Source organism: Colius striatus, chromosome 1 (assembly GCF_028858725.1).
Source record: "Colius striatus isolate bColStr4 chromosome 1, bColStr4.1.hap1, whole genome shotgun sequence".
Taxonomy (NCBI): Eukaryota; Metazoa; Chordata; class Aves; order Coliiformes; family Coliidae; genus Colius; species Colius striatus.
The window spans coordinates 180,031,770-180,044,269 of record NC_084759.1 but is presented as its reverse complement, the minus strand read 5'-3'; the positions used below and the strand labels follow the sequence as shown (position 1 = coordinate 180,044,269).

General features: G+C 36.2%; 1 protein-coding gene across 6 annotated transcripts in view; it reads right to left on the bottom strand.

Annotated features, from left to right (window-relative positions):
- The window catches only part of FOXP2 (forkhead box P2), a 417,694-nt gene that overhangs the window by 47,418 nt on the left and 357,776 nt on the right, over positions 1–12,500 (bottom strand). For 4 of the 6 annotated variants that reach the window (XM_062017501.1, XM_062017492.1, XM_062017521.1 and 1 more), the window contains 3 exons: positions 12,006–12,171; positions 5,251–5,464; positions 3,536–3,640 (listed from right to left, as the gene is read on the bottom strand). In XM_062017501.1, coding sequence (XP_061873485.1) covers positions 3,536–3,640; positions 5,251–5,464; positions 12,006–12,171 — 485 coding nt within the window. The remainder of the gene's footprint in view (positions 1–3,535; positions 3,641–5,250; positions 5,465–12,005; positions 12,172–12,500) is intronic. The other 2 variants (XM_062017511.1, XM_062017532.1) reach the window with 1 other exon arrangement.

Below are 12,500 nucleotides of genomic sequence, written 5' to 3'. Positions count from 1 at the left end.
CACCAAAAGAAACAACATTCTGACAAGTTCAAAGGAGATTCTTGAGGTCGTAATTTTACAGCCACATCACCTAGTCAAATACAAAAAGGAAGTGGACAATGCACACTAAGTAAGAAAGAACATAACGCTGTGCATCACTTTGTGGCTGAAAGTTTTATACAGCACAAATTACATTTCACTAAGTTATTTCTTTTTATGGTTTTGTTTTTGTCATGGTGACTATGACGCTTGGTCCTATTTTCTGCAGGGTTTAAATGCGCTCACTTGCCCCAGAAATAAATGCAAAAGCTGGGGTATCTTCTCTAGCTTTTTATTTTCCTTGTCTCTATAGATGAAAATATTACCCTTCTTTGTACTGTAGCTTCTGTTATGTTTGCTGGAGTCTGCTGAATGCAGGTTAAAGAATTCTTGTCTGCTGGCTGGAATGTTTTATTGTAAACCTTTCAGTTTAAGCTCTGAAAGTCAAATCCTTCCTACTCAAACTGACTTAGGACCAATGGAATGATAATTAATTTTGCAGACAAAATACACTGAAGTTTTGTCATAGGTTATTGCACTCTGACATTTAAAAAAACACCACAGAGAACTGCTATTAAATACTTTGAGTGATCTACTAGGTTCCTCACTTAGAGACCAGCAAAATAGTCAGGTTCTGAAACACTTGTTTCAAAGCAAAATTCTGAATTTTCATAAGCATTTTTGTCACTCCTCTAACTGTTGCAGTGCCTGGCATTTTGTTTAAATCGTGCCATCTAGTCATGTCATGATTTATTCTGATCTGTCTTTACATTTTGAAGTTTTTCTTAAGCCAAAAACTGCTGTTTTTTTCCAAATAGTCAAAACTGACCTTGTGTGCATGAGCAACTGTAATCTAACACCATTTTGTTGAGATAGAAAATTGCTCCATAAAATATAAACTGTGGGTCTGTGTCCAGAGTTGAAGGCTATCAAAGGAAAAGATATAGAATTAGGTTTTTCTGTATGTGCAGAAATATATTACGGAGAAGATCGGCTGCATTTTCTTGAAACCAATGCATCTGTTTCCAAATACGAATCTAGTCTACAGCACACAAGGTGTAACTTCTTTAGCTAGGTGTGTCCTCAAATTATTTTTAGAACAAAAACAATTCATACTGGATAAGTAAAAATGAAGCTGAAAATGGCTTTTGTGGCTGTAAGCCATTTACTGAAATTTGTCACTTCACCCTAAATCCTTTCCATTATTAGGAAAGTAAAGCAAAGCCAGTGTTTTCTGTCTTAATCCTCCTTTTCAGATGCTCTGCAGAATATTATCTTTTTTTTTAAATCAAGCTGCTAGGTAAACCATTTTCTGAGCACAAGAAGTTGGAGTTCACTTCACAAACCAGGCACTCTTCAGAGTTGTCATAAGCATATTATAGAAATACACACTACTAGACTGGAGTAGTGTACCTATTAATATTTCATTTTGGTACAATATACTTGCATTAACTTTCTTAACACAGGTATCATATTGTTTCAAGTCAGAGAACCTAAAACATCGCAACAAAGATTAGACTAAGAGCAAAGCCCTGAAAACTACAGCCATTAGTCCTGTCATCCCCTATAAAATTAATGGGTTGGAAAAATGGTCAATCTTTGGACTAAAAGTTGATATTTAATTGAAAGAAAATGTTTTTTAATTGTAATGGGGATTTTGCATTAGTGTGAACATGAAAAGGTACTAAGGAATCTAATGCAAGGTTATGTATTGATTTCCATCTTAACGCTAGTGTAAAATGAAGGAGTTTTTCTATTTCATAAACAACCTTGCCTATTCAGCACCATGTCTTCTTATTTGTTTTAAGGGCATAGAAGACAGAACTGAATGAAAAGATGAAATAATAAAATATTCTTGGACATTTTTTGCTAGTGTATAGGACAAAAGCCATGACACTGCTGTAAACCCTGATTGACTCTGCACCAGAATTATCAAGATGTTATATGTCGCTTTCACATTTTCCAGGGTTATTTGGTTCAAGAAAGCAAGAGCATCTGTAAACCTTGCACTACACCGCCTTAATCAAAATGGTTTTAGTGATCGTGGATTATAACAAGAGACCTGACATAATGGATGTGCAAAGTCTGCCCACAGAATTAGCATCACTATAGCCGAGACGGATGGATGTATTTAGAAAACGTAGTTTTTCTTGAAAAGGAGAATGTTTAAGTTAAATGAATTTAAATTCTCAGTATTAATAATACTTAAAACACTATGTTGCATTTGGGAGATTTCATTTTCCTTTTAATACAAACTTATGTAAATCAGATTTCTTTAAATCCTGTGCAGCTTTCTCCAATAACAAACCATTATTTTGACATTCCACTTAACGTACCTATAAACAGAAACTTATCAGGAGTGATACCTCCCTAAGACTTACAAGTCAGTATAAGTTACTTAATTTAAAACAGAAAGACAGTGTGGAAGGTAGAGAAAGAATTGCAAATACTTTATGAAAAGTATTGTTATAATTCTACTACAAAAGTTACTGCGATATCAAGTACTTATGATGTGCTGTTAAGGTACTTCTGATATATATGCTGTAGTCTACCATTTGTAAACACATCTTTTTGATGTTGCTGCCAACATCCTGGCAACAAAGCAGTGCAATTTCAAATGAGCTAATTAACTTAATTGTTGATGAAGCATGAAACAGTTCATTCACCCTGTTAGCTGCACCATGACAACATAAGAGTCTCAGCCCCTGAAGTTACTCATCTATATAAGCCTATCTGTAGCTTTCCATTAAGATCTATTGCATGCCAAAATGAGTATGGCTCTTCTAACAAAGACCAGTCCATAATGTACACAGGTATAAAAACAGTGCTGTTGCTGAAAATACAAATGAATTCAGAAACACAAGCAACTACTTTTAAAAAAAAATGAAAATAATAAAATACAGAAACCCATTGTGGTTTGAAAGTCGCAGCTGAAAGGCAAAAGCTGTGTCATTTATTTTCTAAATGCTGTGATTTAGACAACAGCTGGCAAAATCAAATGCCAAAAGTGACTCTTGACTGTTCGGCCCTGAAAGGTGCAAATCCACCTGTCCACAGCGTTTTGATTTGTTGTCTCTTTTCACATACAAGAATAAAAGCAAAAATAAATTAGTAAATGAGAGTTAAATAGTTACACTTGGTCCTACGTGCTTTCTTATTTATATGATACACATTAACTCCCACTATACACAAACTGACTGAGTTTAAAGCGTGCTTTTTCGTAGTCCTACTATTCAACATGCAATCTAAAGCATCTCTTCAAAATTTCTGAGGCTCCATTTCAGTAAAGGATAATAAGAGGATTAAACATTGTGCTATTGAAAGGCCTGCAAAAGTGTTCAACATGAAAGAAAGGATAACAATTTGACCCTCTACAGATAGCCTCGATTATCCAGTTGGTTGGAAAACACACACACACACAAAATCTCTGACATGATTTACAGTAAAACTTTGTTTGTCAGCTTTCTCTTTCCCCTGTCTTAAACGACCCTATACCCATGAATAAAGATACACCTACTTTAAAAATTGTCCAAAATCTTCACAAACGCTTTCACAGCCAGGCCATTTGCAAACTCCATGACCATAGAGAGTATGGGAGGCCCCAGTCTCCTCATGTGACGAGCTGTAGCAAAAGAATAAGGCATCAGATTCATCTCAAAAGCCATAATCGTTGGAGGCTGCTAGCGCCTGTCAGGTTACGATCAGTGACAAACAGGTCAAAACAGGTCAATTTAGCTCAGAGCAGTCAGAAAAATTTAATCGTTCTATTGAATAGTTCAACTGCCAAGGCTAGATGATGTTCCAATTAGAGAAGAAATAGAGCCAAAGATGACTGTTAATAAAGGATGAAAAATAAGATGACTGTATAATACCATATGCTAATTCTGCCACATGACCTTGCTGTAACATTTACCTATAAATAAAAAATATACTCAGAAGTGATCAATTCTGAGAAGAAATATTGAAGATGGACAGTCAGAATATATTAATATTGCAAATATTAATACAAAATAGTTGAATTTTCTGCTTAGATATGCACCAAAAAATGAGTTGCTTTTATTAATAAATGTTTTTGTTCACAAGAGCTGCTTCCATTAGATATCTGGCTTCATAAAAAAAACCCGCATCTGTATTCTGTGTCTCTTTTAGAAACTTCTGCAATAGTTTCAGCCATGTAGTTATCAAAGAAATTCAGGGAACTGCCTCACGGAGGTGGACATCAGCTACACATCCTAAAGCAAAGAGCCATTCTCTGAGATATAAGTACAAAAGTAATACTAAATAAAAGTACTACTATAAAAGCATTCAGAGAATTACCAGCTTTTAAATTATAAAAAACAAAGACAGGAAAAGGTTCTTACAGTCACTTGAGAATCAGAGACAAATTACAGTCTCTTACTACAAATATTAAATAATTAAATGGAATATTTTTTTGAAATGTAATTATTTACAATTTAGGTTATGCAGATGCACATTAAATTTCTTATTTTAATCTTATACTATGATTGTCTATGTTTGACTATATAAATATATTTACTGGTGAAGTGCTCCAGACACTACGTACTCTTGTACGCATTTAATCCATTACTTGCAAATAAGGAACAGTGAAGAATATCTGTCAATGTGTCTGAAAGATGAATTTAACTTTTTCCATATGGTTGAATTCCACTGTGTTACAGGAACACCATTGAAAATTTGCATGAAATATGTTACTGTTGTGCATATAAGAAGGAAAATTCAGTGGCTTTCTTCACAAGAGACAAAAAACATGAGAACTATTTGAAGGTACTAATTTTTAAAGCACTTTTTACATAGAATCTTTGCATTGAATTACAGCCTTGACAACTAAGATATATATCTGTTGTCATCACACACCAGCAGTGTGATTCAACAGTATGGGCCTGAACGCCAGATGTGAAAACTCAAATATGAATGAAACTACGTGCCTACAGAAGTGCCCACAAAGCTGCATTTACACCTCCAAAACAGTACACTCCATTTTGGGATTTCTAGTTTTTACCAGGCAGGTAATTGTCATTGTGTCTGCAAAATTAGACACAGTTATTCAAAATGATGTCCTAGTAATAAATAATTCTGAAAAATCAGCTCTCCGTGATCTTTTAAGTAACCTGAATTAAGTGTTATTTTGTGATTGGAAATCGTGGGACTTATGATGTCAAACAACAGCTTTACGTCAAATGATAAGCACAGTTGAAATCTTGTCAGAATTACCTGTCTCGCCTTGCATTTAGAACTGAAGACTGTCCATTCACTATGGAATGATGAGTTATTGGTGGTGATGCTTTGGAAGTGGTGGAGGAGGTAGTAGAGGAGGAATTGTTAGTAGTGAGGTCTAGCCCTCCATGTTTAATGCCATTGTCTTCCATACTGTGAACTCCAGTCACTTCTTTCCATAACTGCTGAATCTCAGCAGGGCTTAAGCCAGCTATAAAATGAAAGAGAGCCCCACTAATATAACAAAATAAAGAGTTTCATATAATGAGCTCAGTGTTATTAATGGATTAATGCCAACAATAAAGCTGATGCTCTTTTTTTTCCAGCACAATCAACATGTAGTAAAACATAAATTCATTTTTCATCTGACAGAATCCAGGTAAGCTAACTGTCTTCTCTTGTGTTATAAACAGTCAATTAGAAATCAACAATTTTAATAATATTACATTCCTTCTGAAAACATTGTTCAAGAATCAAAGAGTGGAAGCTACAAAGAACCTGTAACTACTTCTTAAAAAGGAAAAAAAAAACAACTCAGCCCTAAGTACACTTCCAGACACGATTTCAGTTGCCCGCTTAATCAATTTTTTGTCATGGAAACATAGTACAATGCATCCACAGTTAACTCAGGTTTTATAATTCCTCTTAATCAAACATGTAACAGAAAACAGAAGAATATATTACAGTACTGGTACAAACACTGATGTTCTCTTTAAACGCTTAAGAAGAGCAGGGAGTGGGGGAAGAAGACTGGAGAAAGAAAAATTAGGAAACAAAAATGAAATCAGTGAGATTATAACAGGTTTAGCATTTGAGCAGAACGCATCTGACTTCAATTAATGACACCCACATTTAGTCCAGTTTAATATTTACAAAAATTGTTCCATTTTAAAATGAGTCTTAAGAGGCAAAACCAAAGTGACTACTTGGAAGAACAAAACCTCTACAGCACAGAGGTAGATACTGGTGACAGCTTAAGCTCCTCAGTACCACTCAGTGGAACCAAACAACTAGAAAGCCAACAAACCTGGCCCATTTACAACTCCCTCTTCACAGATGAAATTACATCTGGTGTCAACCATCAAATTCCTCTACTATTTTTTTTTTAGCCAGTCCTACTGTGGAAAACCAACCGGAGGGTTTGGCTGGGAAAAAGGAGACTCTGTCTCATCAGTCTCCTGCGGTGATGGGTAGCCATACAAAACTGGAAGAGCTCCTCAAAATTCTCTGCTATATGCACAGTATTATTCTGGAGTCTAGCCACCAGATCTTTCAGATGGAGCTTAAATTTGTTCTCTATTCCACTTGCATCCTGGAAACTTGTAGCTTCCAGGATTCATCTTCGGCCACAAACAGCAATGTCTCATAGAATATATACATACATATGTGTTATGGTTGTCTGGCACAAGTCGAGCAGTTTGCACAAAGTCATGGAAACTTTCATTATAATATACTTTTGCCTCAACTAAAGACTCCTAAAACACAGGAAAGAGAAAAGTCGTGAGCATTCTCTTATCTCACGACCAAACATGGAGCTAAGAGATTTTGAAAGATTCAGATTTCTCATCAGAAATATATACACCTTGAATTGCTGCTGATCTTTGACATCTCTCTTTTGAGGAACACTAAAATGTAGAAATGCATGAGAAGCCCAGAAAGCTTCTCATGAACAATCTGATTTCATGTCCAGATTTTTCAGCCTGATATTAGCTATCTAATTCTTTCTCTCATGTCTCATCTCAACAAGGGAAATTAGGTAAAACAGGCTCATGATACCTAGATCTCAAGGAATGTAGAATATTCAAAATGTTGATGTTATCTGAATTAAAATTTTGCTCCTTTTGTTTTATCAAAGAGCTCAAATTTACTGTCCTTCAGAAAAGGATTAAAATGTATCAATTCATTCAAGCTTTTCATTGAGGACAGTTTTGATTAGTAAACAAGATATATTAGAAAGATGTAAAGATTGTTTTTCAGTGTTTGGCAAATCTATTTATTGGAAAATGCTTAATTTTCAAGACATAAGAACTCAGACTGCTAAAAGAGATTCAGCAAAAAATCATGAAAAAGCACAGTAAGTTCCTTAATGCTTCTCAACATCTATCTCACCATGAAGTATACAAAGCTATTAAAAATAGAATCGTAGTGATTTACAGAAATAATAATTTCTGGAGGTAGTGTGGAAACAAATTGGTTGGAAGGTATGCATTTTTTAAAAACTAATGAAAGGAGTTTATTTTTAGACTACTATTTTGTGTCCTGCTTCTCTGCCTTAGAACCACCACCCATTGGCAAACTCAGTTAATAACAAAGTGCAAAAGAGTTGATTGGAATGTAAGTCTTAAAACTGGAGTTTATATTCTATTTTTGCAGCAAAAAGCTAGGTTTGAAGGAAGCAAGCAAAGAAGCCAAGCTCTAATTTATTGCTTTAGAGAGATGAGTAACGGGAGTGATGGCAATACTAGTTGTAATTGTTTAATGAAGATAAGCAATTACTGCCGTGTTCATGAGGTATGTTCCAGCAACACTGAAAATAACCCATTTTAGCATGGTAAATAACAGTTACCTGCGAATGTAACCACAAGTCAAAACGAAAAGTAATGTATTCATTTAGGTGGCGTTATATGCACAATATATTATTTCCTTTCAAGTCTTCCCTTCTTCCTTCTGTTGAACAAAATAAACTTATTTTTTACTGAATAAAAATCAACGCAACAACCCAAGCCAAGTATAAATCCATCTGTTTGGATAATCAGAGGGCAAACATACCATTGTGTCTTGCAGTGAGAAAATTGCCATTGGACATCATCAAACTGGACACTTGGGGGAGCTGAGTAAAAGCTGCCCCATGATCTGGATGAATAAAGGAGGGCTGGGGGCATCTGGTACAGTGGTCTTCCCCATGGGCCTGGGTAGCTGTTGGGGTACCCCTGCCTCTGCCTGAAGCTACTGCTGGAGCTCTGTCTCCTGACTGCCTGGCTCACCTAGGGTTTTTTAAAATCATAAAGAAATTTCTCTCTAGGCTCAGGCTGGTTAATTTTATCACTTCTTCAGAGCACTCACTCTGAAAGGATGGCTTTTAGGATAAAAGGATTAAGGGCAGGCACTTAAAAAGTATAAAGTTAATAAGCAGATTTGTAATTAATTGTAAATGATGGCAATTTTGTAGTTTCTGTGTCTGAAAAACTCCAACTCTCATTTTACAAGAGACTTGTAAAATGGTTGACAGATATTTTTGTCTGGATGTGAAAGCAAGGTAATTTTTAAAGTTTCATAGGTTGTGATAACCCTCAAAATATCCTCTCCACACATTAAAGAAGAAAGGATCAAGAAGAGGATGCAGACTGGGATAAAAATCAGGAACTATAATGAAAATACTGCTTCACTACACAGTTTACAAATACCAAGAATTTGGGGATTTTGAGGTTGGTTTTGTAATTCTTTTCACCACTATCTACTCTATTTTTATGTTTGAATAAAAATAAAACTATCACTTATAAAACCCATCCATGCATCTGTTTTTCATTTTCCTGCATGGCCTGATAAAAGCTTAGAGGTTTGGGCTTGTTTGTTTTTGTGTTTTAGTTTTTTTACTGTTGTCCTTTGCATTTTGCTGGCATCAATGCAACATTACATCTAAGTATCTCACAGCAAAACAATGACTTTGGATATGGCATAGAGGAGATTCTGTCACAAAACAAATCCTAGAACATCTGTATCTTATTCATCATACCTGACCATCAAGAAAAACATGATAAACATTCATCCTTTAAAAGTAGAAACTATACTTGGAGCAACTACTGTTTATACACTCAAATCTCACAGGTGTACTTGCAAATTATGTCTTTTCATACTAACAAATATGTCATGGTTTTTGTGTGGAACCATTTCCGGTAATGGGGAAGGGGCTGTAAAGATGGTTCCTGTAAGAAGCTGCTTGAAACTCTCCCTAGCTCTGAGCCAGACACACTTCTGAGGCTGAGATAATTAGGTGCCTCCACTATCACTTCTTAAGAAGTCGGATGAGGAGGCTTCTTTCTGTTCCCTCTTTCTTCCGTCTCTTCTCCGGCTTGGTGGTGGTGCAAGGAGTGGGAAAAGAGAGAGAAGGAACAATGCAGACTCCAATGTCGGTGAGGGAAGAGAGGAGGAGGTGTGCTGGAGCAGAGACTCCCTTGCACTCTATGTGAAGCAGAGATTTGTATGCACTTTGTTAAAGACCCTGCATCAAGGGTGACTATGGCCAGGGGAGGCCGCATCCCATGTGAGGGACCCCGTATTTGCAGAAGCTGTAACTGTTGGGAAGAACCCACATCAAAGAAGTTCATTAAAAACTGTGTCCTGCCGGAGAGACTCTGAATGAGAGCAAGGGAAGAATATGAGAAGTCGTCCTCCTCTCAGAAGAGATGAGAGACTGACCACATACCCCATTCCCTACCCCTCTGTTCCATTGAGATGCATAGAGATATCAGGAGCAGTGAGCTGAGCCCGGGAAGAAAGGAGGGATGTGGGAGGGAGATTACTTAAAGTGCTGGTTGTAATTTTCTCATCATCTTGCCCTGTTTTTGCTTTTAGTTCTGTTCTGTTTCATGCACGTAGTAGGATAAACTTTCCTTACTGTCCTCTCTAAGTTGAGTACTGGAGTCTGTTTTGCCTGGAACCATAATTGGCAGTGAGCCCTCCCTGCCCTTGTCTCAATCCACAAGGTCCTTGGTTATCTTTATTTCCTCCTGTCTTGCTGGGGCCTCTGGCACCCTGAGGGTGGGGGTGGATGGGGGGTAGTGAGCAAGAAACTGTCATGGTGCTTCATTTCTGGTTGGGCAAAACCACAACAAAATGCAAAACCCATATTCTCTTTGTCACTAATAATTTGTGGTTTACAGGACTCTTTATGACCAATAACTTACAAAGATGAATCCTGCTCTGTTTCTCTGTTTTATAATTAAAACCCATCGTTTAAAAAGAACATTCCAGCTATATTTTAGCTGTAAAAGTTTGCATTGTAAAAATTTCTTTAGTACCAATCATTTTGTCATGATTTCAGTTATGCTTAATTCTTTGAGTAAAAGAAAGTTCTTAAAAATACTCTTTACTAGTTCTAAAAACTATATGAAAAAAGATACTATTTTTTCTGTGTTTTTCTACTCGAAGTGAATGAATGAGTGTTGCATTGAACTAATGAATATCAATGCAATTGGGTAGGAGTGCCGAGGGAAATCTATGGGGATTGCTTAATGTGAGAGAAAACCTGAGGAATTCCTCTTACAACAGATGGCACAAGAGGAGGTTGCAGAAGGTAAAGCTGTTCTGAGGGAGGTTGTCTTTTAATTGATTTTTTTCCATTCTGGGCCGATGTGGCTTTGTACGAAAGGAAACATTACCAGTCTTACATGCTTACAGCATTACCAGTCTCACATGTCCATGAATCAACCTCCCCTCTGCAGCCTCCCCTCGGCTATTCTCAAATAAAAATATTTAGTATGATAGCTCACTTAGGACTCTTTCTTCTTCTTGTAATTTTTATGACTTTAGATATGTTTGGGTCACAGCTTTTCTACACAGTATTATGTATAGAATTTACACATTAATTGGAATCTCTGCTTCTCAGGGCTTAAAGGGTTTAGTGAGTAAGTCTTTCTCGTGCTTTTCTTCCAACTTTTTTTTCTTTTTTTTTTTTTTTAACTCCAGTATTGTCTATATCCTGTGTATTCTGCTCTTGTTCACCTACTTGCCGAAGCTTCAATTTCATAGTTTCTTGTAGCCGAACTAGATACATGCATAAAGACAAACTGAAAGCAGTGTTACCTGTCATGAACACAGTCTAAACAATGCTCATTGCAGGACTGGAGAGTCAGAGATCTGAGTATTGTCTAATTTTTATAACAGACATTTAACTTACCTCTCTGTGGTAACATTAACAGAAACACATACCTCACAGGTTATAGACAGAAGTTATCTTTAAGATGGGAAGTCTTTGGTCTAATCTTAAAATGTATGCAGCATTTATCTCCAAGTTAATTTACTTTTCAAAAGTGCATGCCCCATTTTCTTTCAACCATGAACGTATTTGTGTCAAATAGTGGAGTTGGAGCTCATTTTCAGCATTGAGAAATCTTGATCAAAGTGACAAAGGGAAGATTTTTTTTCTGAAAAGTCTTTACTACTATTTTTCAGTCATAATTCATTACTATTGGAACCACCACCTTCAAAACTTGTCATATTTAACACATTTAATATAAAGGGATAGCAAAGAGAATGAACCCTAAGGTTTATCCCTAAATTCACACGCCCTAAATTGAAAACTCAAAGTGCTTTTCAATGCCAAACATTTTCTTTTCTTAGAAAGAAAAAAAAAGCAAGTTTTATAATCTTTACTATTACTATCTGATACATTTTAAATTTGTTCACTTACATTAAATGAAAAGATAACATTTCCACTAAATCAGATTTCAGTAATTCCTCAGAGAAAAGCAATGGTGCTTGAATTGTGTTGCTATTACAAATTGTTTTCAGCACATAAGGCTAATAAATATGCACGTTATACCTACTAAAAAACACTCAAAAGTTGTTTTTCTCCATAAAAGTATACTGTAAAATTTACCAGCCTAAAGAAAATTTGGTAATATGAGTAAAAAAGTTATAATAACAAAGCATGTTTAAGTGGCATAATGGGAAAATGCTAAAGCTCAGATGCACATGAAATGGCTAAAAAGATGAGAAGTAGAAATTACGCCAATCACATATTACTCTAATACCTTGTGGCAGAGACTGGACAGGAAGAGCAGACTGGCCAGGTGGGATGGAAATGAGTCCCTGACGCTGAAGGTTCAGCAGATGTTGCTGCTGCTGAAGTTGTTGCATCTGGAGGAGCTGCTGCTGGAAGACAAGCTGCTGGGCTGCCAACTGCTGCTGCTGCTGCTGCTACAAAGAGAAAGTGGGGGGAAAAAAAGCAAATGCAGCAAAAAGTAAAGTGTGCAGTGAAGGTTAGAAAGCCAAAAACGTAAAATCAACTTCTCTCCCTTTAATCTCAGTTATTAAATAATAATGCTATTTGTAGAATACTCAGGCAGTAAAAGCGTTTGAAATTTTCTGTTACATTCATGCAGGCTACTAGGCATCGGGGAAAATGGCAAGCTGAACTTAATGACACAATAAAGAAAAGGGTCAAGAGAAAGCATGTAACAGCTGCTTCAAACAAAAAAACCCCAACCAAAACCAAAAAAAGCCAAGCTCATGGCAGATGATAATAA